The sequence below is a fragment of the Zalophus californianus genome, chromosome 2 (genome assembly GCF_009762305.2).
Source record: "Zalophus californianus isolate mZalCal1 chromosome 2, mZalCal1.pri.v2, whole genome shotgun sequence".
NCBI lineage: Eukaryota > Metazoa > Chordata > Mammalia > Carnivora > Otariidae > Zalophus > Zalophus californianus.
Window position 1 is genome coordinate 40500198 of NC_045596.1, and position 25286 is coordinate 40525483.

The 25286-nt window shown below is 39.2% G+C and overlaps 1 protein-coding gene across 11 annotated transcripts in view; it reads left to right on the forward strand.

Moving 5' to 3' along the window:
- Positions 1–8133: 8133 nt before the first annotated feature.
- Positions 8134–25286, forward strand: part of OCIAD1 (OCIA domain containing 1) — a 28128-nt gene continuing 10975 nt past the window's right edge. For 2 of the 11 annotated variants that reach the window (XM_027597724.2, XM_027597723.2), the window contains exons 1-5: positions 8240–8373; positions 9701–9763; positions 10800–10880; positions 19372–19425; positions 25079–25126. In XM_027597724.2, the coding sequence (XP_027453525.1) occupies positions 9706–9763; positions 10800–10880; positions 19372–19425; positions 25079–25126 (241 nt within the window). In that variant the 5' untranslated portion in view covers positions 8240–8373; positions 9701–9705. The other 9 variants (XM_027597714.2, XM_027597725.2, XM_027597716.2 and 6 more) reach the window with 9 other exon arrangements.

Below are 25286 nucleotides of genomic sequence, written 5' to 3' on the forward strand. Positions count from 1 at the left end.
GGAAACTGGCTTGAAGTTGATAATGCTTTAGATTTCTAGCCTGCAAACTTCTGACATCTAGATACCAAATTGCTTCCATCTCAGAAAGTACTCGGCTCTTGAATCAATCTTTCTCTTTCTTTCTTTTGGGTTTTTGCTTTTTTTTTTTTTTAATGAAAATATTCCACCTCCATTATCCTCTCCAGTCAGAAGTTCTTTGAAATGAAGCTAGTGGCCATGGCCAGCAGGAGGATGGAGTCATTTGACTCATCATCCTGTGAATGGCCCCACAGATAGCATAGGTTTTAAATTGGCTGTTGAACCTGCATGTCACCTTGTCGACCTTGGCCACGTTCATCTGGACGGATACGTGGTCCTTTGGCAAGGCTGATGCCATTGCTGAGGGAGCATTTCAGCAGCACATACAGTTCCACCAACTCATCAGAGTTGTTCTGCATGTTCAGAGTGCCCCCGCTCCTACTGCCACAAGCATGAGCGCAGAAACTCTTGAATCAGTTTTAAAAACATTTTTCCCCCATGTATACTTTTTCTTAGGAGGAACTCATGAATAATTAAATATTTACAGTTGGCTTAAATTTTAAACATTTGGTGGGAGTTTTTTTTAAAATATTTTATTTATTTATTTGACAGAGAGAGAGAGATAGAGCAGGAACACAAGCAGGGGGAGTGGGGGAGGGAGAAGCAGGCTTCCCACGGAGCAGGGAGCCCGATGTGGGACTCGATCCCAGGACCCTGGGATCATAACCTGAGCCGAAGGCAGACACTTAACGACTGAGCCACCCAGGCGCCCTGGTGGGAGTTTTAAAAATACGTTATTTTAAACTTCCAGACAAGAAAATTTTAAGACCCTAGGAATTATTATAAAATGAATTATTCTCTTTGTTTTTCCAGTCTCATAAAAAATAACTTCAAAACTGAGAGTGCCATGTAGGACCCAGCTGCAGAAATTCAAAATCAGCTCCATGCAGCTGCACTCTGCTTCCCCTAATTCATCTAACAGCTTCTAGTGGGTTCTGTAAGTCACATTAGAAAAGGCACAGCAGATGTGCAAGATGGCTCCTGAAATCTAAAGTGGGACAGAGGGTTCTCTGATTGATTGACAGCATGAGGAGCACCGTGAGCAAGGGTCATCTCCTGCGGGGGATCCCCCCTCCCTCTTCCTGCTTCTGCCTACAAATGAAACTTTCATACAAGACAAGCAGGGGATGTAAGTAAGTAAGAAAGTCTTTCTCTTCAAATATGCATTGTAGTGAAAAGATTCTCAGCAAAAGAGAGTCACTTAGATGTGGAAAAAATTCTCCTTTCTCTAACTTCTGACAAAGAGTTGACTCTGCATAGTTATAATAAAGTAGACAAATACATGTTTGAATGCGAAACTCAGGATACTGGAGATAGAGCTGAAATTAATGAAAAGAACAAAGAAATAATGTAACTGGGATTTATTAGCCCTCAAACAACATTGATTAGAACTGAAATATTTCATCATTAGAAGCCCAATATTGCCCTTAATAATAAAGTGTTTGTTTTAAATTTTAATTAGAAGGCTGGACAAAGTCTTTGAGGTTGAAACCAGGAATTCATAGTCTAGGTTATATCACCCGAATGCTTACTCCTCTTTCTTCAAATTCCTTTCTAGTACCTCAAGTCCTCCAGAAAAGTGAAAAACATCTCATTAAGTGCATGTAAACTAAATGCTGGACGCAGGGCTAGGTGCTTCTTATAACTTTATGTGGTTTAGGATCTCAGAGATGTTAACTGACTTTTCTTAGAGTCACAATATATTCATAATATAGAAACATAAACCCCTAATTTGACTGATGCTTTTCTTCATCTCTTCTGCTGTAAAATGGAAACCAAGTATAAAATGTACCCCAGGAAAATACGTCTAAGCCTAAATTCAGATGCATGCTAGGATCCCTTCAAACCAGCTCTAGACGCAGTCAAAAATGCAAGATTTCTCTGTAGAAGAAAGTCAGGAATGGTAAGGTGTTTGCAAAAAAGAACTGGGGGTAAATTGTCTTGAAACTTTTGCCTACAACATTTGCCTAAAACTATGCTTATTTGGAATCATCTGCCAAATATGCCAGTGAATTCACAAACCCTGGGAAGCCTGCCTTTCAGAGGGTCTTCAAGTGCTGTACTGTGATAAAAATCTGAAAACTAGAGCGGACCTTACATGTGATTAAATCTAGACTTCACTCCTGAGGCTTGTGAACTAAACTGGGTTCTAACAATGTAAGCAGCAATCACCTGGTTACCTCCTTTTACTCTGAAGTATCACTTCTTCTGCCCTTATAAAAACCCTCAGATTCCTACTCCAATGGCTAGCCTGGAGCTTTGAACCTGCAGCAACCCCAAACTTTGTTATCCTTCCTTTCATTTCCCATCAGCTCCATTTTAATGATGACAAGGTCTTTTGTGGTATTGGTGCAAATCCATCAAATATGAAACATTTACATCCCACTATCTGGTCAACATCATATTCTTCTTGTTCTCCCACACAGATAATTTTATGTACAACTGTGCTTCGACAACATGGTGACTGCCAGGTCTTTGAGAATCCTAACTTTATACCTATCTGACTGTCTTCACTTTCTCCCTACTTTGATTCCATTGCCCATCATTTCAGATATTCTCTTGCCAATATCCTCAACTTACTTGTCTTTCCATCACAAATATATAAACTGGTATTTTGTACCTTTCATTACTTTTTTCCTCCCTGTTTCAAAGGATGGGTCAGTCTTTCTCCCATTTATACTGATCCATCTCTATTCACTCTCCTCTCTCTCTCTCCTCAGAAATTCTATACATGTCTCAACTTTTTTTACATCATGGAAAACACAGAAAAATGACAATATTTGTTCTATTCACTAGAATAAACTGAAGGGGACTGAGGAATCTATACTGGGTTTCTATATATATATAGGATATATATACACACACACACACGCCTATTTATATGTTTATTTATGGTATAATTGTGATAAAAAATAAAATACAAAATACAAGGGTAGAGAATAAAACCAAATACTGACTCTATTTGAATAAATATTGAATTGTATAAAACCTCCGAATATATCTTTTAAACTTGAACTTGCTTCTCTAAATGTAATTTTTAAATAGTAGATTTAAATTTGAAATGGCCACACAAATTTTCTTTTTAATAATTATCTCTTTGAATTCTTTTTTTAAGTTTATGTATTTATGGGCGCCTGGGTGGCTCAGTCGTTAAGCGTCTGCCTTCGGACGGCTCAGGTCATGATCCCAGGATCCTGGGATCGAGTCCCACATCGGGCTCCCCGCTCAGCGGGAAGCCTGCTTCTCCCTCTCCCACTCCCCCTGCTTGTGTTCCTGCTCTCACTGTCTCTCTCTCTGTCAAATAAATAAATAAAATCTTTAAAAAAAAAGTTTATGTATTTATTTTTAAGTAATATCTACACCCACCATGGGGCTCAAACTTACGACCCTGAGATCAAGAGTCGCATGCTCTTCCGACTGAGCCAGCCAAGTGCCCCCCCTTTTTAAGTTTATTTATTTACTTATTTATTTTATTTTTTAAAGATTATTTATTTATTTACTTGAGAGAGAGAGAGAGAGCACCTGCAAGTGAGCACAAGGGGGGAAGGGGCAGAGAGAGAAGCAGACTCCCCACCGAGCGGGGATCCCAATGCAGGACTCAATCCCAGGACTCTGAGATCATGACCTGAGCCGAAGGCAGATGCTTAGCTGACTGAGCCACCCAGGTGCCCCTATTTCTTATTTATTTTTAAGTAATGAATTCTTAACAGTTCTCATTGATGAGAAATTTTGAATGTAATAACCTTTCAATGCTTACAACTTAAATTTTATCTAGAGACTCTTAACAGTTTTCTTATCTTTCATTAACAAATGTAGCACAGAAATGTCCTGTGATAATCCAAGTGAATTTTGAATCCAAATGAACTTTTAGATTTTAAATATACCAAAATAACAATGAGCTCTAATTTACATTGTTTGAGCAGTCCACTTGCAGCTGACCTGGACATCACAAAAAGCATATATCAACTAAAAAAGGCCAGACATGTTGAATTAATTTGAAGACAGATTTGAGGCTGCTCTCTGGGGCTACTCCATGAAACTACATGCACCAGAAGCCCCTGTCCTGTCTCCTTGGGTCTTCACCCTGCTAGCTGCACCTTAGGCTGCCTGCCGTGCTCCCTGGGCATTGAGAACATAAATAACTCTGGCACCTCAAGAGCTCCTTGCCCCCAATGGGCAGCAATGTGCCCTTTGACTAAATTTTCTGCCATTTAGGATGAACAGCTGAATGTTGCCCACCATTCTCATCATCTGTGGAGTACACAGGGATGCCATTAGACTTTATTCCATACTGGGTACCCTCTCCTCCAAGGTACCCAACCTTAAAGAAGGTTGCTTAGCTCTGCTTGCGGCTCATCCCAAAGACTGAGTGGATCAATAGCTTGTGGCACACCTACAGCATATTCACAGAACACAGTTGGAAAATCTGCCTTACGCTATTATCTCTTTTCACTCCTATATTTTCAACCCCTTTACAGGTTTTTCCCCTTTAACAATTATAGTCAAGTCTCTATGGAATTAAAAAACGAAAACCAAACTAACCTTCATCCATTCTTTATTTTCTCTTTAGCTACCACTCTATGACTTCCTTTCACCAAACAACTAAGCTTTGGGAAAGAGCAGTCACACTTTTTTCTATATTATACCCAATCACTCTTTTCTAAACCCACTGTTATCTAGGTATGAAACTACTTTCACAAAGTTATAAATAACCTTGTTGCTACACTTAGTGGATAGTTCTTAGTCTTTATCAGCATTTGACGTGAGTGACTATTCCTTCCTTTTTTGGGACATTCTCTTCCCTTGGCTTCTATAACATTACATTTTGAGTAATAAATATGTTGAGCGGGGTGCCTGGGTGGCTCAGTCAGTTAAGCAACTGACTTTGGCTCAGGTCATGATCTTGGAGTCCTGGGATCAAGCCCCATGTCGCATTGGGCTCCCTGTGGAGCAGGGAGCCTGCTTGTTTCCTCTCCCTCTTCCTCTGCTCCTCCCTCTACTCGTGCTTGTGCATGCACTCTAATAAATAAAATCTTTAAAAAATTAAAAAATAAATGTGGTGAGCACTGTAAAGTCTATGGTGAACAAATAAGACACAATCTCTATCCTGACAGAGCATAAATGGAAATATGCTGAACGATAATTGTGATTATAGAATTTTAAGACTTCATCTGAAAAGACAAACTTTCTTGACACTGAAATTAAGGAGGAATTTATTACATGGGTTTCATTTTAATGAATTAATGAGTACCCTAAATAATTCCTTTATAATTATTTTTTTGTTTTTTTTTTAAGATTTTATTAATTTATTTGACAGAGAGAGAGATAGCGAGAGCAGGAACACAAGCAGGGGGAGTGGGAGAGGGAGAAGCAGGCTTCCTGCCAAGCAGGGAGCCTAATGAGGGACTCGATCCCAGGACCCTGGGATCATGACCTGAGCCGAAGGCAGACGCTTAACGACTGAGCCACCCAGGCACCCTATAATTAATCTTTTTAAGTTATGTCTAACAAGTGGTCATTTCTTATGATGACATTTCATTAGATCTTACCTCTGTGCAGGTAATCTGAAGTGAGTTGATTTAATTTAATCCAAACAGACTGATTTCTGATGATCTCACAGTTCAAAATTAAAGCACCATAGTTCTCAATTTGCTAATAAATCCTGTAGCCTTATCAAATGTGAATCAGCTTCTAGTAAGACTTTGGATCTTACCCAATTTATGTTTGAATTCTTTGTTGCATCATCCAAGTTACCAATAGACTGAATAACCTCTAAATACTATCATAGAAAACGACAGTTTACTTTGGAATGTTTGGAATCTTATTTATTCCCACAGAAAGAGCACCACACCCTTTCATCAATAAAAATCCAACTTATTGACTTGACTGCTGAGAAATACATGGGCAACAGAAAATATACTTATCAAAATAGCATATGCCTTGTGTTAAGCCTGACTCAGTAAATATAAAGACTATGATAGAACTGGATTCTGGAATCTTATGGTCTAGTTAGAAAGTAAATATCAGATTTTGCTTTAGCATAAAACCCACCAGAATGTCTTTTAATTCTGTTAAATGTCTTTTATTTATCTGTTCTTTTATTATAAAAATGTCCTCGACGAATTCATTGAAGAAATATTTATTGATTTCATAGTATGTGCCAATCATTTTGATGCCAGACAGACTCACAGATCTCTTATTTTAGTGAGTGGAGAGAGAAAAGCAGTAAGAAAAAATTGTTCTAGATCATAAGTGCTATGAAAATGAACATGGTAACATGGAGAGTCATTGAGGATGTAATTTTAATTGGATGATCAAGGAAGGCCTCTTTGATGTGGTGACATCAGCTGTTAACCTGAGACAAGAAGCCATGTGAACACCTGGAAGAACCCTGTTCTGGAAGAGAGAACAGCAAGTGCCAAGGTCCAGGCTCAGCTTAGCATGTCCCAGAAACAAAATGAATATTAATTATTGATGATTTGGGGAGTATATTTATCAGCTAAGGTCTCAGTCCTAAAAGAGTTCTGTAATAGAGACAGACGTAAGCAAAAAGATCACACTACAATGCAGAACTACACTGAAATGACAGAAGCGTGTACAAAGAAAAGAGGTGCTAAGAGGGAGGAGTGATCAATTCTCTGGGCTGTGTTTCAAGCAAGGCTTCACAAAGAAAGTAGTGTAAAAGTAGGATTTTGAAATACCAAGAGTGAACCAGGCAGGGAAGAGGGTTAAGCTAGGGGGAAGAGCATACAGGGACTGTGAGCGCACAGGGCTGCAGGCTGTGTTTCTTGTTGAGCACTACAATACAAGAAAGTGAGGCTCAAGAGGACAGAGGCTGAGCCATGCAGGGCCTTAATATTCTGTGCATGATGGGAGCTATCAAAAGGCTCTAAAGAAGGAACCACAGGATTGGATTTGTGTTTTAGATAGATCACAGCAGGATGTCTCTCTTAAATATGCCTGTGGGAGAATAAATATAGGGCAGCTCCAGAGGCAGTGAAAAAAGGTGAAATAAGGCCAGTGGCAGAGGGGCTCAGAAAAGACGTAAGAAACCAGAGAGGTTTTTAGAAGTTGATGAAACAAAAACAACTAAGTAGAGCTAATTGTTCACAGTTGTTCACTGTTCACCAATAACTGTCAGTATCCGGCACATAGTAGGCACTCAATAAATACTTGTAAAATGAATAAATGAATCAATGGTGGCTGGCTGTGGCAGCAGATGCCTGATGAACAGAAGTCACGAGGCCCACATTCAAACAGACTCTTCCATTAATAGAGAACCATTGAGTGCTCGCCTCTATTCAGGCGTGTTGCTTTAGTCCTAACAACCCTATGAGACAAGTGTAATTTCCATTTTTTCAAATGAGAAAAGCCTGAGGCTCAGGGAGATAACGTGCGATGCCTGAGGTTCTAGAATTGGTCAGCATCTGGACTCGAGACACCATGACACACAGCCAAGTGCGCATGCTTAATAATTACTTCCTATTACTTAGGCTTAGAGGCTCAAAGAATGAAATAGATCGTGTAAAGCCCCAAACCAAAGAAATCCAAGGAAAATCGGTTACTTTTTTTTTTTTTAAGATTCTATTTATTTATTTAACAGAGAGAGACACAGCGAGAGAGGGTACACAAGCAGGGGGAGTGGGAGAGGGAGAAGCAGGCTTCCCGCGGAGCAGGGAGCCCCGATCCCAGGAGTCTGGGATCGTGACCCGAGCCGAAGGAAGACGCTAAACGACTGAGCCACCCAGGCGCCCCTCGGTTACTCTTAACAAGAGGTTTAACAGGGTTCCCGAACTTTCCTGTCAGCCAGTCACTAGAAGGCCACAGACGTGCGTCACAACAGCCTGAAGCGAAGCCTCCTACGGCAGTCAGGGAGGGGGGTGGGGCGGGGTCCGGACCCGCAGAGGTGGCGCGCGCAGCCGCAGTGCAGCTCGCCAGCGCCGCGGCCTGGGGGAGAAGGGAGGAGGGACGGGCAGAGGAGGGCGGGGCAGACAGGCGTAGGCGCAGGCGTCCAGTCGGAGTCCGCTCGCCTTTGGGTTCCGCGGGGAGGTCTGGACGTCATTTCCTTCCGTAGGTCGCCAGTGCTTCCGGGTCGCGGTCATTTTGAGCCCGTATTTGGGTGAGTTCTTGGAGGCCGAGTGACTGTTCCCCACCACCCAACTGCGCAGCAGTGCCGCGCGGCTGCCGGTTTCCGCGCGCTTTTTTTCTTTCTTGACCCTTCTCGGGTCCCCTCGAGGCCTTGTGCCCCCGATCGCCCCGGCTCGCCGCGCCGTCGCTCGCCGCTGTCGTCCGGAGGTGGGTGAGGTGACGCAAAGAGTCTCCATTCCGTCCCCCCCACCTGCCCACTCACCACCTCCGTGCGGCCAGCCGCTACTCTGCACCTTCCGCCATTTTGCCTCCTGCGAGGGTGGGCTGATCGCCTACTGGCTCTCGGGCTCCCGAGTGCGGGTGCCTGGGGCAGGCGAGGGAGTGATTACTTGGTGACTAATGTGTGTACCGGGGTGTTGCAGGTGGGAGACGCGGGTATTGCGGGGATGCAGTGCGTAAATCGGCCATAGGCCGACGAGGGTTCAGTTGAGCTTTTTTCTGTGCCATTAAGAGGTTAAAATTGTGTTGTCTGAAGAGGTCTTGTCCGCCCTGTCGCTAGGGTTTCTAAGTAAGATGCAGTTACGGGAAATAGCGTTTCATTTTTTTGTTTTAGGATATAGGTAGACTATTTAGCAAGCTCCATCCATGAGTTCATTTTATCCTTTCCATTTCTTTTTCCTAGCCACGGGATTGACCTATAGTAGGCCCTCAGTGATGGTTTATTGATTGAGTGAAATATGGAAGGGCCTCAGTTGCTATCATCACCGTGTATGGCTTTTCATGTTTTCATGTAAATGTTTTTTAAGATGGGAATAATGATGGTCCTGTGTGAACATTCTGTGAAATACGCAGGTATCCAATCTGTTGGTCTCTTAAGTCCTGAGACATGGGTTAAAAAATAAAAACGTATATTCTTGAAATTTTTCATTTTTAAGTCATATATTTTAAGTCTCTATAGAGAGCGGGGAAAGTTAGGAGGATACGGAATTTGCTGTTAGCTTTAACCACAGGGAGAAGGATATGACGTCTTTGTTGTTCAGTTTTGTGGAGTACTGCTTTGTGGGAGAGGTATGTTTCCTGATGATTATTTCATTTAAAAAAAAAAAATGGAGGCCCAGAAATGAATTTTGAGATGTCTCTTCTATTTTGGGAAATCATCAAAATCTTTGTGCATATATTTCTGAAAGGACAAAAACAGGGTAATGTGAAATAACCCAGCTTTAGGAGGAGAAATATGTCTATTTGTTTGAAATTTTATATCTTAATTTGACTTAATCTGTTGGTAAATAATTATAAAGGACCTATTCTTTTTCAGTTAGGGGACCTAAGATGAGTAATCAATTCCAAATTAGTTAATAGGTCTGATGCTTTTTTTATTTAGGTCACTATTTTTATTATGTCAGGTACTTCAGATGTAGTAGTGATTAGTATATATTTGTTGCTTTGATTGCCCTGTAGACTAGTGATTTTACTGTGCTATATCTTAATTGATTTTGGTCTAATGATATCTAATACTTAAATGTTTTTGATGCAGGAAAAATGAATGGGAGGGCTGATTTTCGAGAGCCGAATGCAGAAGTTCCAAGACCAATTCCCCGTAACTATCAATTACATATTTATAATTAGAAGCACTTTATATGTAGAAACACTCACAGCCTTGAGTAACAGCAACTGGACTGGCTTCAGGGGTGTGTGACCTGTGCAGTCACAAGGGGACTCACTCTGTTTAATGATCTACTGTTGCCATCTTGAAATTCCTTTTTTTTTTTTTAAGATTTTTTATTTATTTGAGAGAGAGAGCGCACGTGTGCAAGCATGGGGGAGGGTGGAGAGGGAGAGAGAATCCCAAGCAGACTTCCTGCTGAGCCTGGGCTAGATCCCAGGATCCTGAGATCATGACCTGAGCTGAAACCAAGAGTCAAGACAGTTAATTGACTGTGCCACCCAGGCACCACCATCTTGAAATTCTTAATAATTTGAATAAATGGTCCCAGATTTTCATTTTGCGCTGGACCAGCACGTTATGTAGCCAGTCCTGACTAATAGATAGTAGCACTAACGTCTCTTTGAAGTCAGTTTGCTAAAAGTTTACAAGCCCATTGTTTAGAGACTCTTTTTTTTTTTTTTATTTGAGACAGGGAGAATGAGAGAGAGCACACGAGAGGGGGGAGGGTCAGAGGGAGAAGCAGACTCTCTGCCAAGCAGGGAGCCCGATGCGGGACTCGATCCAGGGACTCCTGGATCATGACCTGAGCCGTAGGCAGTCACTTAACCAACTGAGCCACCCAGGCGCCCGAGACTCTTTTAACTATAGGGAACAATCTGAGGATTGCTAGAGGGCAGGTGGGTGGAGGGATGGGCTAATTGGGTGATGGGCATTTAGGAGGGCACTTGATGTTACGAGCACTGGGTGTTACATGCAACTCATGACTCACTAAATTCTACCCCTGAAACTAGTAATACAATATATGTTAAATAAATTGAATTCAAATTAAAAAAAAAGTTTACAAGGCATTTGTTTCATTCATTTAAAAAAAGTGGTTGTGTTTTGTTAATGTTTAGACTGAATTAAATTTTTAGGCTTAGCTTTTCCATGGGCATTTTAATGTTTGCCAATTTTCCTTGGTAAAAAGACATAGGGGCTGATTACATTCCAACAGAAGAAGAAAGAAGAGTCTTTGCAGAGTGCAATGATGAAAGCTTCTGGTTCAGATGTAAGTTAAATTTTCTAGTCAACAAAATTTGACCTTTAGTACCTGAAATTATTGTGACTTCGTATAGAAGAAATTGGCACACTTGGTGTAGTGTGGTTACTGCTAAAAGAAGTTGATTAAGGGAAACAAATTGTACATATTTAAAGTGATTTCTAGAACTTTATTCAAGACCATGAATTAATTTTGTTCGTAACAGTAACAGCTAGCATTTACTGAGTGTATGTGGATTATATAAAAACAACCCAATTAGATTGATAACTATTACCCTCATCTTACAAATGAAGAAATTGAAGTCTAGAGATGTTAAATGAGCTGGTAAGTTGTAATGTCTGGACTCGAAGCCAGGTGTGTCTGAGACAGAAGCTTGTGATTTTAACTGTTAGATTTCTATTATATGAGAAAACCTAGTTAGTTTCCACCTTATTGTGAAATACTGTTACACTACTAGCTCCTGATTTGCAACTAGAGACCTCGTACATGGAAGATTTTATTTTTTAAATACAGAGAATGTTGAAAGCAGCATAAAATAGAATCTTTTTATTTTATTTTTTAAAGATTTTATTTATTTATTTGAGAGAGAGAGAGCACATCAGAGGGGATAGGGTCAGAGGGAGAAGCAGACTCCCTGCCGAGGAGGGAGCCCAGTGCGGGACTCGATCCAGGGACTCCAGGATCATGACCTGAGCCGAAGGCAGTCGCTTAACCAACTGAGCCACCCAGGTGCCCTAAAATAGAATCTTTTGAACAGAGTCCTGAAGTTGCTTCATCTGGTCACTGCAGTCCTTTCATATTAGTTTTTTTTTTTTTTTAAGATATTATGTATTTTTGAGAGAGAAAGAGAATGTGTGCAGAGCGGGGAAACCTGAGGCATGGTGTCATGGGGCTTGATCCCAGGACCCTAGGATCATGACCAGAGCCGAAGGCAGACGCTTAACCAACTGAGCCACCCAGGTGCCCCTCAGATAAAGTAATTCTAACTAAAACAGAATGGAATTTTAGAAAGGGAAGGGACAACTTAAGTAATTAAAGAAGATGTACATTTTCATCAGTTGGCCTGGCATTTATGCTTACAGTGCTTGGAAGATAAGTGTTATAAGACCTAGCGTTTGTCCTAAAGTAGTTTTTTGTTGTAATCAAGACAAAGCTAACACAGGAAACACTTGGAGAAAGATTAAGTACATAATGGCAGTAGGAATTTTTAAAAGGGAGTTATTTTAGCTAAAAACATTTTCAAACAAATGAGACTTAACTAGTAGGACTTGAGGTAAATGAAGAAGAATGGGGTTGGAGAAACATTTAGACGAAAGGAATAGTGAGCAAAGGCAGAGTCTACAGTAACTTGGTCTCTACTGGAGCCTTGAGGCTGAATTGATTGGAATAGGGGTCTTTTGTTGGGGGTAGAAAATAAACCCAATACCAAGAAGTTAAAGGTTTGGTTCATTATATAGTTTCAGTTCTATGGCCAAAGGGTGGGTTTGCAATTTTTTTTTAAATTTTATTTATTTATTTATTTAACAGAGACACAGCGAGAGAGGGAACACAAGCAGGGGGAGTGGGAGAGGGAGAAGCAGGCTCTACACTGAGCAGGGAGTGTGATGCGGGGCTCGATCCCAGGACCTGGGATCATGACATGAGCCGAAGGCGGACCCTTAACAACTAAGCCACCCAGGCGCCCTTGGTTTGCAAATTTTTAAAAGGAAGATTAGGTAGCAGTGTGCAGGATGGGTTAGAAGGATGAGGAGAAGTTAATGTTTGTGAAGTCTGTTACGAGTTTTTGGCAGTAACTCAGGCATGCAGTCCTTGAGATGTCATTGTAGTGTTATTTGGATTACAGAAGATGAGATGGCACTGGAAGATTTTTTTAAAGGATACATAAAGGATTTTTAAATAACCTGCTATAAGGGGTATTAACTTCAAGATATCCATCATAGACTAATAATGACATTACTGATTAAAAGATATTTAATCAGGAGTTATTGTTTGAAGGAGGAAACTAGTTTGGACACTTTCCTGGTGCAACATTTGATTGCAGATCTGTAAGCAACTAGAGAGAAGCAAAGGTTTATGTGAGAAATAGGGGTTGGAAGTATAGTTGTATTGGTGAATTCAAGAAATTAAGTGTAGGAATAAAAGCATAAAACTGATAATATCTGTTAATATGTAGGAATGGTAGAATACATGACAAAAGTTTGTATGGCACTCATGGGTAAGGCAAGTGGTAGTAAAAGGATCAAGAGACACCAAAAAGATAATAGGAGCTCTCATACAGTCTTGTGCATTTTATCTTCAGTTCAAATATTCAGAGAGCTTTCAAGCTAGAAAGAACCTGAGTAAGGATTAGATGATGATGCACCTCTGCAGATGAGAATAATTCTTTATATCCGTAGTCATTGTGGATCGGAGACCTGAAAAAGTTTTTATGGCTCATAGTTTGGGAATAATTTCTCAGGGAACTCAATTGTACTCTGGCAACAGATATTTTATCTTTGTGGTTTGCCTAGAGTGGATAGACAAAATGATCTCTGTTTTCAAGTCTGTTGTTGACACAATTAAGAAGACAAGTCTGGTGGATAGGGGTTTGGGATCATTGTAATGTTGGGCTCATGGCCACATAGATACTATGATATCTAGATTAATTTCTGGCTGATAAATTTAAGCTGTATAGGTTTAATATTCTAAATAGCTGTAACAGCATTATGCTAAAGAGTATGGAAGAGAAGTGATCAGTAGGCAGAGTAGTCACGTATGCCTGATTATTAAAAGTAGGACGTGTAGTATATGAATAGTAGGATCCTCAGTAATTCTGTGTATTAAAACAGATTAATCATGGGGAGCCTGTAGAGCATGTGACTCTTGATCTTGGGGTTGTGAGTTTGAGCTTCATGTTGGGTGTAGAGATTACTTAAAAATAAAATGTTTAAAAAAAACCAGATTAGTCACAAGTTGGAAAGCATGTAATAAAGAGGCTAAAACCTAGCTTATTAGTTGTATATCATATCTGGATTACTGGAAAATTACTAAATAAATTAGTATACTAATAAGTAATGATTACTTTTAAAACAGGCTAGCTGTTGCATATTGCAGTAACATCAAACATGGAAAACACAGAACCTTGGCTGTAACCACAGACAATAGGCAGTTCAGCCTACAGTTATCAGGAGAACTAATAGTCATGTATTAGGAAATTTTGTACATTAACATTCATATCTTCATATAAGGATGTGCATGTTTACATATGTTAATATGCAGTATGTGATGTTAACTTTATATAAATGGATTAATGGAATCCATGTTACTTTGGAGAGTATCATCCTATATCCACTGATTTTTACTTTTTTTTTTTTTAAGATTTTATTTATTTATTTGAGAGAGAGAATGAGAGACAGAGAGCACGAGAGGGAAGAGGGTCCGAGGGAGAAGCAGACTCCCTGCTGAGCAGGGAGCCCGATGTGGGACTCGATCCCGGGACTCCAGGATCATGACCTGAGCCGAAGGCAGTCGCTTAACCAACTGAGCCACCCAGGCGCCCTGTCCACTGATTTTTAAAAAAGGTGTGATGAAAGTAGGAATGAGTAGAAAAAGTACTTACTAGGGTAATTTTTACACATTTTTTTAGATGTGTTAAATATATTCGTCTTGGTTTAAAATTAGATTTGATCTAGGGTTCATTCTCTTTATTGGTAACTTGTTTATTTCTACTTTACTTTCTTTTAATTTTAAAATACAACTGTGAAGGGATCTTATTTCCAGTTTCTGGAAGTCGTGGTCCTGTGCGCCAACCACAAAGCGGTTATATCTGTGCCCATACGTACAGGTAGTGAAGGCATCTAGTATTACAGTAGTTCTCAACCTCTGGAATTACTGAAAAGGTATATGAATTCATATTGGTTTTATTTTATTTTTTTAAGATTTTATTTATTCATGAGAGACGGAGAGAGAGAGAGAGAGAGAAGCAGAGGGAGAAGCAGGCTCCCAAGAAGCAGGGAGCCCGATGTGGGACTCGATCCCAGGACCCTGGGATCATGACCTGAGCCGAAGGCAGACGCTTAACCATCTGAGCCACCCAGGCACCCTCATATTGGTTTTATGCATCATTTATAGATTTTGTGAATAATATACGTGTGTACTGCGGTTTTCTTTTTCTCTTTTTTTTTTCTTAAATTTTATTTTTAAGTAATCTCTACACCCAACATGGGGCTTGAACCCACAACCTTAAGATCAAGAGTTGCACGCTCCACTGACTGAGCCAGCCAGGTGCTGCTGTACTATTGGTTTTCTGATGAGACGGTATAGTGATTGATGAGTGTAGACTTTGGTGCCTGTCTGGATCCAAATCCCAGCTCCATCACTTAGCTTTCAGATTTTGGGCAAGCCCCTGATGTCTGTATGCCTCAGTTTCCTTAGCTATATGGGGATTCTAACTCATTTCATAGGATTATTATGGGGATTAATTCAATTTATTTTGTAAGTGTTAAGCCGTCTGTATTATATGACTATTAGTGCTACTGTGATTAACAAAATAAGTTTCAGTTGAACACAGTTATGAATTTAAAGTAGCATTTTGTTATTGTAAGAGAAGAGTAAGGAATTTTAGGGGTCTTCATATTGGATATGGTTGGTACTGGGGTCATAATGCAAAATAGCTTTTGGTCAGCAGTATTACTGGTTTGCCTAAAAAAACATTATTTAACAGACTCTGAGATAGGAGTCACATACCGCAGTGGAAAAGCCCATGGCCCTGGGGTCTCAGAAGACTTGGGTTTTAGTCTCAGCTCTACCATAAACTATCTACCTTTGTTGTCTTTTTTTTTTTTTAAGATTTTACTTAGCAGAGCGAGAGAGAGTGAGCATGAGTGGGGGGGAGGGGCAGAGGGAGAGGGAGAAACCGTTTTCCCGCTAAGCAAGGAGCCTGACGTGGTGCTCCATCCCAGGACCCTGGGACCATAACCTGAACCGAAGGCAGCCACTTAGCCAAGTGAGCCACCCAGGCGCCCCTATCTGTAAGCACATGACTGACTTTTTCTGAATATCAGTTTACTCTGGTTAGACTAAAGACTAGATAGACTGTTCAGTTTTACCATTCTCTTTTACTGTGACACAATACATGAGACAGACATCAGTTCTAATCCATTATCCCATAAAGCAGGAAAAGCACTACTATATAAAGACATAGTAGTGAATGGCAGAACTAGTACTAGAATCTTCTTAACCAAATTGTTACTCTCTGTATTATACCATCTTGGCCTAAGGACAAAGTGACATGGGAACAGCGTTGTCCATTGTAGACATGGCCCACTGACTCAACACTTTTTATCCTTGTATGATTCTTCAGTGCTTCATGTTGCAATCCTTGAATCAAGCTGACGGGGAAAAAATGATAAATTACACTGATGCTATAACGAGAAGGCACTTGTCCTTTAAAAAACTTTAAATGATAGAGAAGCCTCGGTGGCTCAGTTGTTAAGCGTCTTCCTTTGGCTCAGGTCATGATCCCAGGGTCCTGGGATAGAGTCCCACATCAGGCTCCTTGCTCCGCGGGAAGCCTGCTTCTCCCTCTCCCACTCCCCCTGCTTGTGTTCCCTCTCTCGCTGTGTGTCTTTCTCTCTCTTTCTCTCAAAAAATAAATAAAATCTTAAAAAACAAAACAAAAAATCTTAAATGGTAATAAAGTATTTTAACCAACCAACCTTAAAGAAACATTTTTCTAGCAAAAGTAAAATCCATTCGTAAGTAGTAGACCAAGTATTCAAACCTTAGGGTTTCTGCAGATTATGTCTGATGGCAAAGCTAACCACCCTATTCCAAAATTATGGGTTTTGATCATGAGATCTCTAATAATTTGAACGTCTTAATTACCTTAGTTCTTGAATTGCTCATAGAGTCTAGATCAGAGTTGAGCAAACTATAGCCTAAGGGCCAAATCTGTTTTTGTATGGCTGTGAGCTAAGAATAGCTTTTACATTTTTATTATTTATTTATTTATTTTTTAAAAGATTTTATTTACTTATTTGAGCGAGAGAATGAGAGCACGAGAGGGAAGAGCATCAGAAGGAGAAGCAGACTCCCTGCTGAGCAGGGAGCCCGATGTGGGATGTGGGACTCAATCCCGGGACTCCAGGATCATGACCTGAGCCGAAGGCAAATTGCTTAACCAACTGAGCCACCCAGGCGCCCTACATTTTTATTTTTAGATGGTTGAAAAAAATCAAATGAATAATATTTTGTTAATTTGAAAATTACATGAAATTTATATTTTTGCATCCATAAAGTTTTATTTGAACACATCTGTGTTCATTTTTTTACTACTGTCTCAATGGTTTTGCTTTAAAATGGCAATTGAGTAGATGAGACAGACCTGTGGCCCACAAAACCTAAAAGATTTACCATCTGGGTCTTTTTTTTTTTTTTTAAGATTTTTTATTTATTTATTTGACAGAGAGACACAGTGAGAGAGGGAACACAAGCAGGGAGAGTGGGAGAGGGAGAAGCAGGCTTCTCGCAGAGTGGGGAGCCTGATGTGGGGCTCGATCCCAGGGCCTTGGGATCATGACCTGAGCCGAAGGCATACGCTTAACAACTGAGCCTCCCAGGCGCCCCATACCATCTGGGTCTTTATAATAGAGTATTCCCAACCCCTGGTCTAAAACTGTGCTGTCCAGTGTAGCAGCTGCATGTAGCTATTTAAATTTAAAATACTTTATAGCAGAGAGGATACAAAGCAAAATCCGCAAAAGGAAAGGAATGTGGGGTAAAGTCCAGAGGATACCAGGCACAGGCTTCCAAGACTCCTCTGCTAGTAGGGTCACACACAAAAGGACATGGTAAATTTCTCCAGCTATGGATTCTGATAATGTGAGTGATGTGTTACCCACTAAGGAATCTAAATGGAGACTCATTGCCTGGGGTTTTTACTGGGGGCTGGTCACATACACTCAGCCTAGCAAGTACCAAATTCCAGACTCTAAGAAGGAAAGCAGGTGTTCAGCATAAGCTGTATTTGTGTAAGCAGTTTAGGCACAGTGAACCACTTATCATTCAGGTCAAGTTTTATATCATTTGTAGGGAACTATTTACCAGTCATGTTCCCACACATCAGCCAAGGACCTTGTAAGGAGGTCTTTTTAAGGACAGCAGCCCCAGGGCTCCTATTTTAAATCTTTTCTGCACACTACCTAACTGGAAAACATGGATACAGACTAGTCCCATCATCACAGAAAATTCTATTGGACAGTACTGGTGTAAAAAACAGTGATTTTTAATTATGAGCTCCTTTGAGATTATGATGGAGAGCTTTGGATTTTTCAGTCTGGGTTAATATGCGTATATATGTAGTTTTTAAATTAAGTATAGTTGACACAGTGTTAACATTATGTAATATTTTCACTTAGTTTTAGGAATTCACTGGTTTAGAAGAAGAAACTTCAGTATTTAAAATGTATACTTATGTATTCTTGCCCCTGTCACCGTATAATTGTGGATAAATATTTCTTATGTTTTCGTCATACAGCGTACTACAGAACTTAAAAGCTTGAGATATAGTATCAGACAATTAGAATCTGGAACTGCCATTGAATTAGCTGTATGGCCTTGAACAAATTGCTTAACATCTGAGTTTCAATTTTCTTACCTTTGAAAGGGCAGTAATTAAAAAAATAACTCTGTCTTAGATGGTAAAAAGTAAATGAGAAAATGTACATAAGGCATTTAGCATGGGCCATGGAATTTAGTAATTACTCAGTAGTGGCTCTTAATATTTGTAATAATAATTCTTGCTTCATTAATTCCCCCTTACTCTAATTCAGAAATGACTTTTTGTCGCTATTTAGTATGTTGTCTTTATTGGTGATATTAATGAATGGCTCTTTTAAAGCCAAATCTAGATGGTTCTTGAATTACATTGTTTAATATTTGTAATATTTTCTTAAATTTAAAATTTTTTTTATATTTCTACTGACTGTATATAATACAGGTTTTCTTTTTTTCAAGATTTTATTTATTCATTTGAAACAGAGAGATGCAGAGAGAGAGCATGAGCAGGGGGAGAGGCAGAGGGAGAGGGAAGAACAGACTCCCTGCTGAGCCAGGAGCCCAAGGACCCTGGGATCGTGACCTGAGCCGAAGGCAGATGCTTAGCCATCTGAGCCACCCAGGCGCCCCTGTAATACAGCTTTTAAAAATGGAAGAAATCTCTCTCTTTTTTTTTTAAGATTTTATTTATTTGAGAGAGAGAAAAAGCATGAACGGGGAGGGGCAGAGAGAGAAACAGACTCCCTGCTGAGCAGGGAGCCCAATGTGGGGCCTTGATCCCAGGACGCTGAGATCATGACCTGAGCCAAAGGCAGACGCTTAACCAACTGAGCCACTCAGGCAACCCGGAAAAAAATCTCTCTTAAAAGATCTTCCTAGATGGTTATACACATATTTATCCTAATGAACTCAGACAAAATCTTTTCCTTTTGTTGATGTTGACAAGTTCTTTTTCCTCCTTTAGCTGTTCCTTTGGCTGCAACAAGTATGTTGATTACTCAAGGATTAATTAGTAAAGGTAAATATTTAAACTTCACATTTATTTGGCATTTTGGATATCATTATGTTTTTATGTTTTCCTGATTTTTAGATAAAGTATAATAATGTATCATATTAAACATGATCATTGATATACTTCTACAACAGAGTTATGTCTCCATGGACCCACTGACTCAGATATATTGACTTGAGAATTTGATGTCCTCTGACACTGTAGCAACATTAACAATCTACAAGAGCAAAAAAGTAGCTAAAAACCTACAGAGGTTTTGCAGGGAGGTAGAGGAAAAAACCTGGTCTAGGAAGGCCATCATCACTGTTACCTAGGATCTTGTTAGAAATGCAAATTCATGGGCCCCATCCCAGAACTCCTTAATCAGTCTCTGAGGTAGGGCCTAGGAATCTGTTTTAACAGGCTCGGGGTGATTCTTAAATGCACTGGTTTAAAGATCAGTAGCTCCCTAGCTCCTTAAACCAGAGCTTTGTCTTAAAGTAAGGGGGTTGGGGACACTTTCTGTCCCAAATCCTATTGGTGTGAATATTACAGTGCCTTGCTCCTACATAACTAATTACACACATAACTGAAGCAAAAATTCCCTTTTTTTAGTTGCAGATATATCATGATAGACTTGTTCATGGATAGGGTGAATCCCACTGAAAATGTTAGAACCTATAACTGAGGTGGCAAATTTTCCTTACAGCTAAAATCTTCCTGGATTCTTAGTCACCATTTGGTGATGATTTGATTTCTCATTAATGGCACTATGCCTCTGTGATTCCATTTGCAAAAGTCTTACCATGATCAATAATATTGTTCCAAAGCGTTCCTTTGTAATTGTCTGTAAGGTCTGATCCTGGAGCCTTAACGGTAGAATTCAGTAATCCATTTTTAATTATTTTTATTATTTTTTTAAAAGATTTTATTTATTTTAGAGAGAGTGTGTGCATGCGAGTGGAGGGGAGGGGCAGAGGCTCGGAGAGGGAGACAGAGAATCTTAGGCAGGCTCCACGCCCAGTGTAGAGCCCAACATGGGGCTTAATCTCATGACCCTGAGATCATGACCTGAACGGAAACCCAAGAGTTAGACACTTAACTAACTGAGCCACCCAGGTGCCCCTACATTTTTTAGAAAGAATTGCTGAAAGTGATTTAACCTAGTTTATGGAAGAATGTTTAAATAAACTTTGTCAGAGTTGTTACTGTTGGGGTTTTGATAATTTGGAATAAAAATATAAAAAAATATTGATGATACGTTATTCATGTTAACTATTTCCCAGGATTAAAGGGTTTTATTGTTAGTTGTATTGAAGATTTGTTTTGGGTGCAGTGTTCTAATAAAGTCAGTCTCAAAAAAAGAAATTGGGAAGACTTTAGAAAAGGAATTCAGAGTCCACCAAGACATTTTGCATTTAATCAGAATGCCTAATATTTTGTATATGCTTTCATCCACAGTGTGTCATACTCAACATAGTCTTAGCTGCTCCATCACTACTTGTTAAACATTTAAACATGCCCAGGTCTGTTCTAACTTGAGAACATGAAAAAGAAAAATCTTCCCTCATATCCCTTTCTAACTCTTCCCAGCTGTCTTGCATTTGAAGCCAGACTTCACGAATGAGCACTTTACTTTTTACTCCTTTTAACCCATTACAATCTGTGTGAAAAGATTATGCATATGTTCTGACATTTGCCAACACTTTAAAAGATTACCAACACAACCTCTTTGTTGCTTAAATTCGATGGGCAGTTTGTGTTCTTGATGGTTATATGACTTTAACCAGTCTTTGAAACCGTTCTCTTCCACTGGCTTCCATGACAGCCTGTTCTGGTTTTTTTCCTGCCGCTGGCACTTCCTCCATTTTTTCATGTTTTCTGAGTGTCTAATAGTACTATACACTGTTTTTGGTAGATAACACAGACAAAAATTAAGCTGTTGGTACTTAATATTCTAATGTGGGTTTTCATCCTCCACTTGTGTTCTTCAGAGTTCTGCTTTGACTTTTCAGTCTTCAGTCTGTGTAAACTATTACCCAGTGATAATGTGGGCTTCAGGACCATTTATTGCTCTAAATCCCCATGAAAATTATTGCTAGCCTTCATATCTGTTCCAGAATCATATTCTGCATATCTTCACCTGAGTGGCCCTCCTTAGAAACTCTTCAAACTGACTTAACCCAAACTGAGTTCATTTTCCTCCAGACCAGTTTCTGTTGTCCACATGTCTGAATGGTAGCACTCGTCATCTAGGAAACGGAGGCATTATCCTTAACTTCTACCCCTTACTTGCCTTACCCAATGAATGTTCATTCTCGTCCATGTCTTAAATATCTCTGTAAACTCTCTACCTCCATCTGCACTGCCACTGTAATTAATGCAACCATCTGTTGCCAGGAGTATTAAATTAGCCTTCAAGTCTATTTGCCTCTATTCTTGCTACTTCCTCTTAGGAAACAGGCTATAACTGTAATAACTCTGTGAGAGCTAAAGAGAACATCTTGTTTACTGTTATATTCCTACTTTCTAGTATGTAGTGTCTATATAAGTGGTCTGTAACTATTTGGTGATAGAATGAAGGAACAGTTCTTTTGAATGAAGGTAGATATTATTACCATCTTCGTTTTTCTCATTTCAGTTGTGTAACTAAAGCTAATAGCATAACTTAGTTCTCTTTTTAGACTTCATATACATGAAATCCTACAATTAAGTATTCTTTTGTATACCCTCTTTGAACGTTGTAAGATTCATCCAGTGGTATGCTAGAACTGGCATGTACCACTTCCAGAAAGCTGACTGTTCAATTTTCAACAACTTGGCAGGCCAGTGTTTAAACATTGATAGCTTGGAATTGGTCATGGTGCAAGTATTTTCTCCATGGAAATCGACTGACATTACAAATCAGCTTTTTATTTGGAGAGCTGGTTTTCTAGCACATCACTAGGTTCATCCACATTGTTGCATGTAATTATAGATTATATATTCTTGTTTCCATATAGTTTTCTGCTGTGTAAATATACCACAGCAGTTTATCCATCCTGTTGTACATTGGCAATTGAGTAATTGCCAGTTTTGACTATTACAAATGGTTCTGCTATGAATACAGCATCTTTTGGTAGACATTTTGCCGGGTCATAGATTATGTATATTTTTAGCTATGGTGGATACTGCCAAACTTTCTAAATTGTTTGGACCAATTTACACTCTCCTACCAATTTATTAGTAGAGCTCTGTTTGTATCACATTATCACCAACACTTGCTCTTTTCATGTCCTTTTAATTTTAGCCATTGTGGTGAGTGAACAGTAATACTGATTGTGGTTTTAATTTGCATTTCCCCAATGGCTAATGAAGTTGAGGACCTTTTCTTCTGTTTATAGCTCACTTGAATATATTCTTTTTTGGCGAAGTGTCTATTCAGGTCTGTTGTCCATATTTCATTGGATTGTCTTTATCTTTTGGTTTCGTGAGGGTTTTCTATATCTTCTAGAAGTGAGTCTCTTGTCAGATGTTATGTATTGTTTTTTTCCCACTGATTAACTGTAGTTCTTAATATGATAGAGTAAAATTTATCATATTTTTTTATGATGAAGGCTTTTTGTGCTCTAAAATATTTGTCTATTAACAGGACATGAAGAATCTCTTACGCTTTTTTCTGTAAGCTTTATTTTTTCTTTCATACTGAAATTTTCAAGTCATTTGGAATTGTTTTTGAATACAGGTGTATCTCTTTTTATTGTGCTTCGCTTTAACGCACTTCACAGATACTGCGATTTTTACAAATTTAAGGTTTATGGCAACCATGCTTTGAACAAGTCGCATTGGTGCCATTTTTTCAATAGCATTTGTTCACTTTGTGTCTCTGTGTCACATTTTGGCAATTCTCGCAGTAAATGTTCTACTTACTATATTTGTAAGGGTGGTCTGTGATCAGTGATTACAACTCTCTAAAAGCTCAGATGATGGTTAGCATTTCTTAGCAGTAAAGTATTTAATTAATGTATGTACATTGTTTTTATTTTTTAGACAGTGTTGCGTGTTTAATACAGGATAGCATAAACCTAACTTCTGTATGCACTGGGAAAGAGAAAAATGCATTTGACTTTCTTTATTGTGATTCTCCTTTATTGTGGTGCTCTTGAACTGAACCTGCAGTATTTCTGAGGTATGCTTGTATTGTATGAGGTAGGGTAAAGGTACATTTTTCCCCCTTACAGATATGAAGGTGACCCAGCACCATATTTTGAAAGGACTGTCTTTGTTCACTGCATGCCGTGTTGCATTTGTCATAAGTGACTATGTGTGGATCTGTTTCTCGACTCTCTTCTGGTTTTGATGGGTTTATCTGTTCTTGCACTTAGAACAGTCTTAATTACTGTAGCTTTATTGTAGATCTCGATATTTGTTGGTAGTCGGTTTTTCAGTTCTGTTGTTTTTCAATATTGCCTTGGTTCTCAGCTCTTTGTATTTCCACATGATTTTTAGAATAAGTTGGAATAAGTTTTTCAACTTTTAGGAATACTTTCTTTGATTTTTAATTGGGATTGCATTGAACTTAAAGATGAATTTGTGGAGAATTGTCATACTGACAGTATTTAGTCTTTCCTTTTATGGACATGGATGTATTATTCCTCCACTTAGCTTTCATTTCTCTCAGTAAGTTTTGTACTTTTCAGTGTACAGATCTTTCATATTTTTCATTAGATTGCTCCTGGGTCTTTGATGTTTTTGGGTGCTATAATAAATTATATCTCTCAAAAACTTTGTTTCTGGTATGCAGGAATTATTATTATTATTATTACTTTTTGTATATTGACCTTGTGTCAAGTGATCTTGCCAAATTCACCTAATAGATTGTAGAGTCTTGGATTTTCTTCATATTTCTGTTGATGTTGAATTTACTTGGTGTTCTCTTTTAATTAGCTGTAGCTTTAGACTTCACTGAGGTAATGGAAAGAGCTAATGTAGTCAGGTAATACTTAAAGACAGCCTGTACTGATTTTTCCTTTTGTCTTTGTGGGTTGCCCAAAGCTGCTGAGAAATATATTTTTATATTGCATTGCTAGACTTTTTACTACTTTTGTCTCACATTAGAAGAGACTAGATATAGCTCACAGAAATAGTTTTCTTGCACTTTTTACCGTAATTTGTGTCATTTTCTTATGTGCTTTTATTTATTTTTTTTAAAGATTTTATTTATTTGACAGAGAGAGCCGGAACACAAGCAGGGGGAGTGGGAGAGGGAGAAGCAGGCTTCCCACGGACCAGAGAGCCTGATGTGGGGCTCAATCCCAGGACACTGGGATCATGACCTGAGCCGAAGGCAGACGTTTAACGACTGAGCCACCCAGGCGCCCCCTTTTATAAGCTTTTAGCATAAACTTGGCATAAGCCTATTTTATTTTTATTTACTTATTTTTAAAAGATTTTATTTATTTATTTGACACAGAGATAGAGAGCAGAGGGAGCGGCAGGCAGAGGGAGAGGGAGAAGCGGGCTCTCTGCTGAGCAAGGAGCCCGATGCGCTGACCTGAGCCAAAGGCAGCCGCTTAACCAGCTAAGCCACCCAGGCACCCCAAGCCTATTTTATTTTAATAAAAGATAAGACATCTTAATTATCTAAATGTGTCTATCTCTCACAGTCTGACTCTGAAATATCTACTCTTTTTATCTATAGGAATCCTTTCAAGTCATCCCAAATATGGTTCCATCCCTAAACTTATATGTAAGTATGGACAACACTTGCTTTCTTACCTAAGTAAAGTAATTAGTTTTTCCCAAATGTTTTGTCTTGTCTAACTCATAACCGTTATTTGTTTTGACCAGCTTGTTTAAGCTTTTCATTAAATGGACTAGTCAACTACTTGGGCATTTTATTGTTAGCA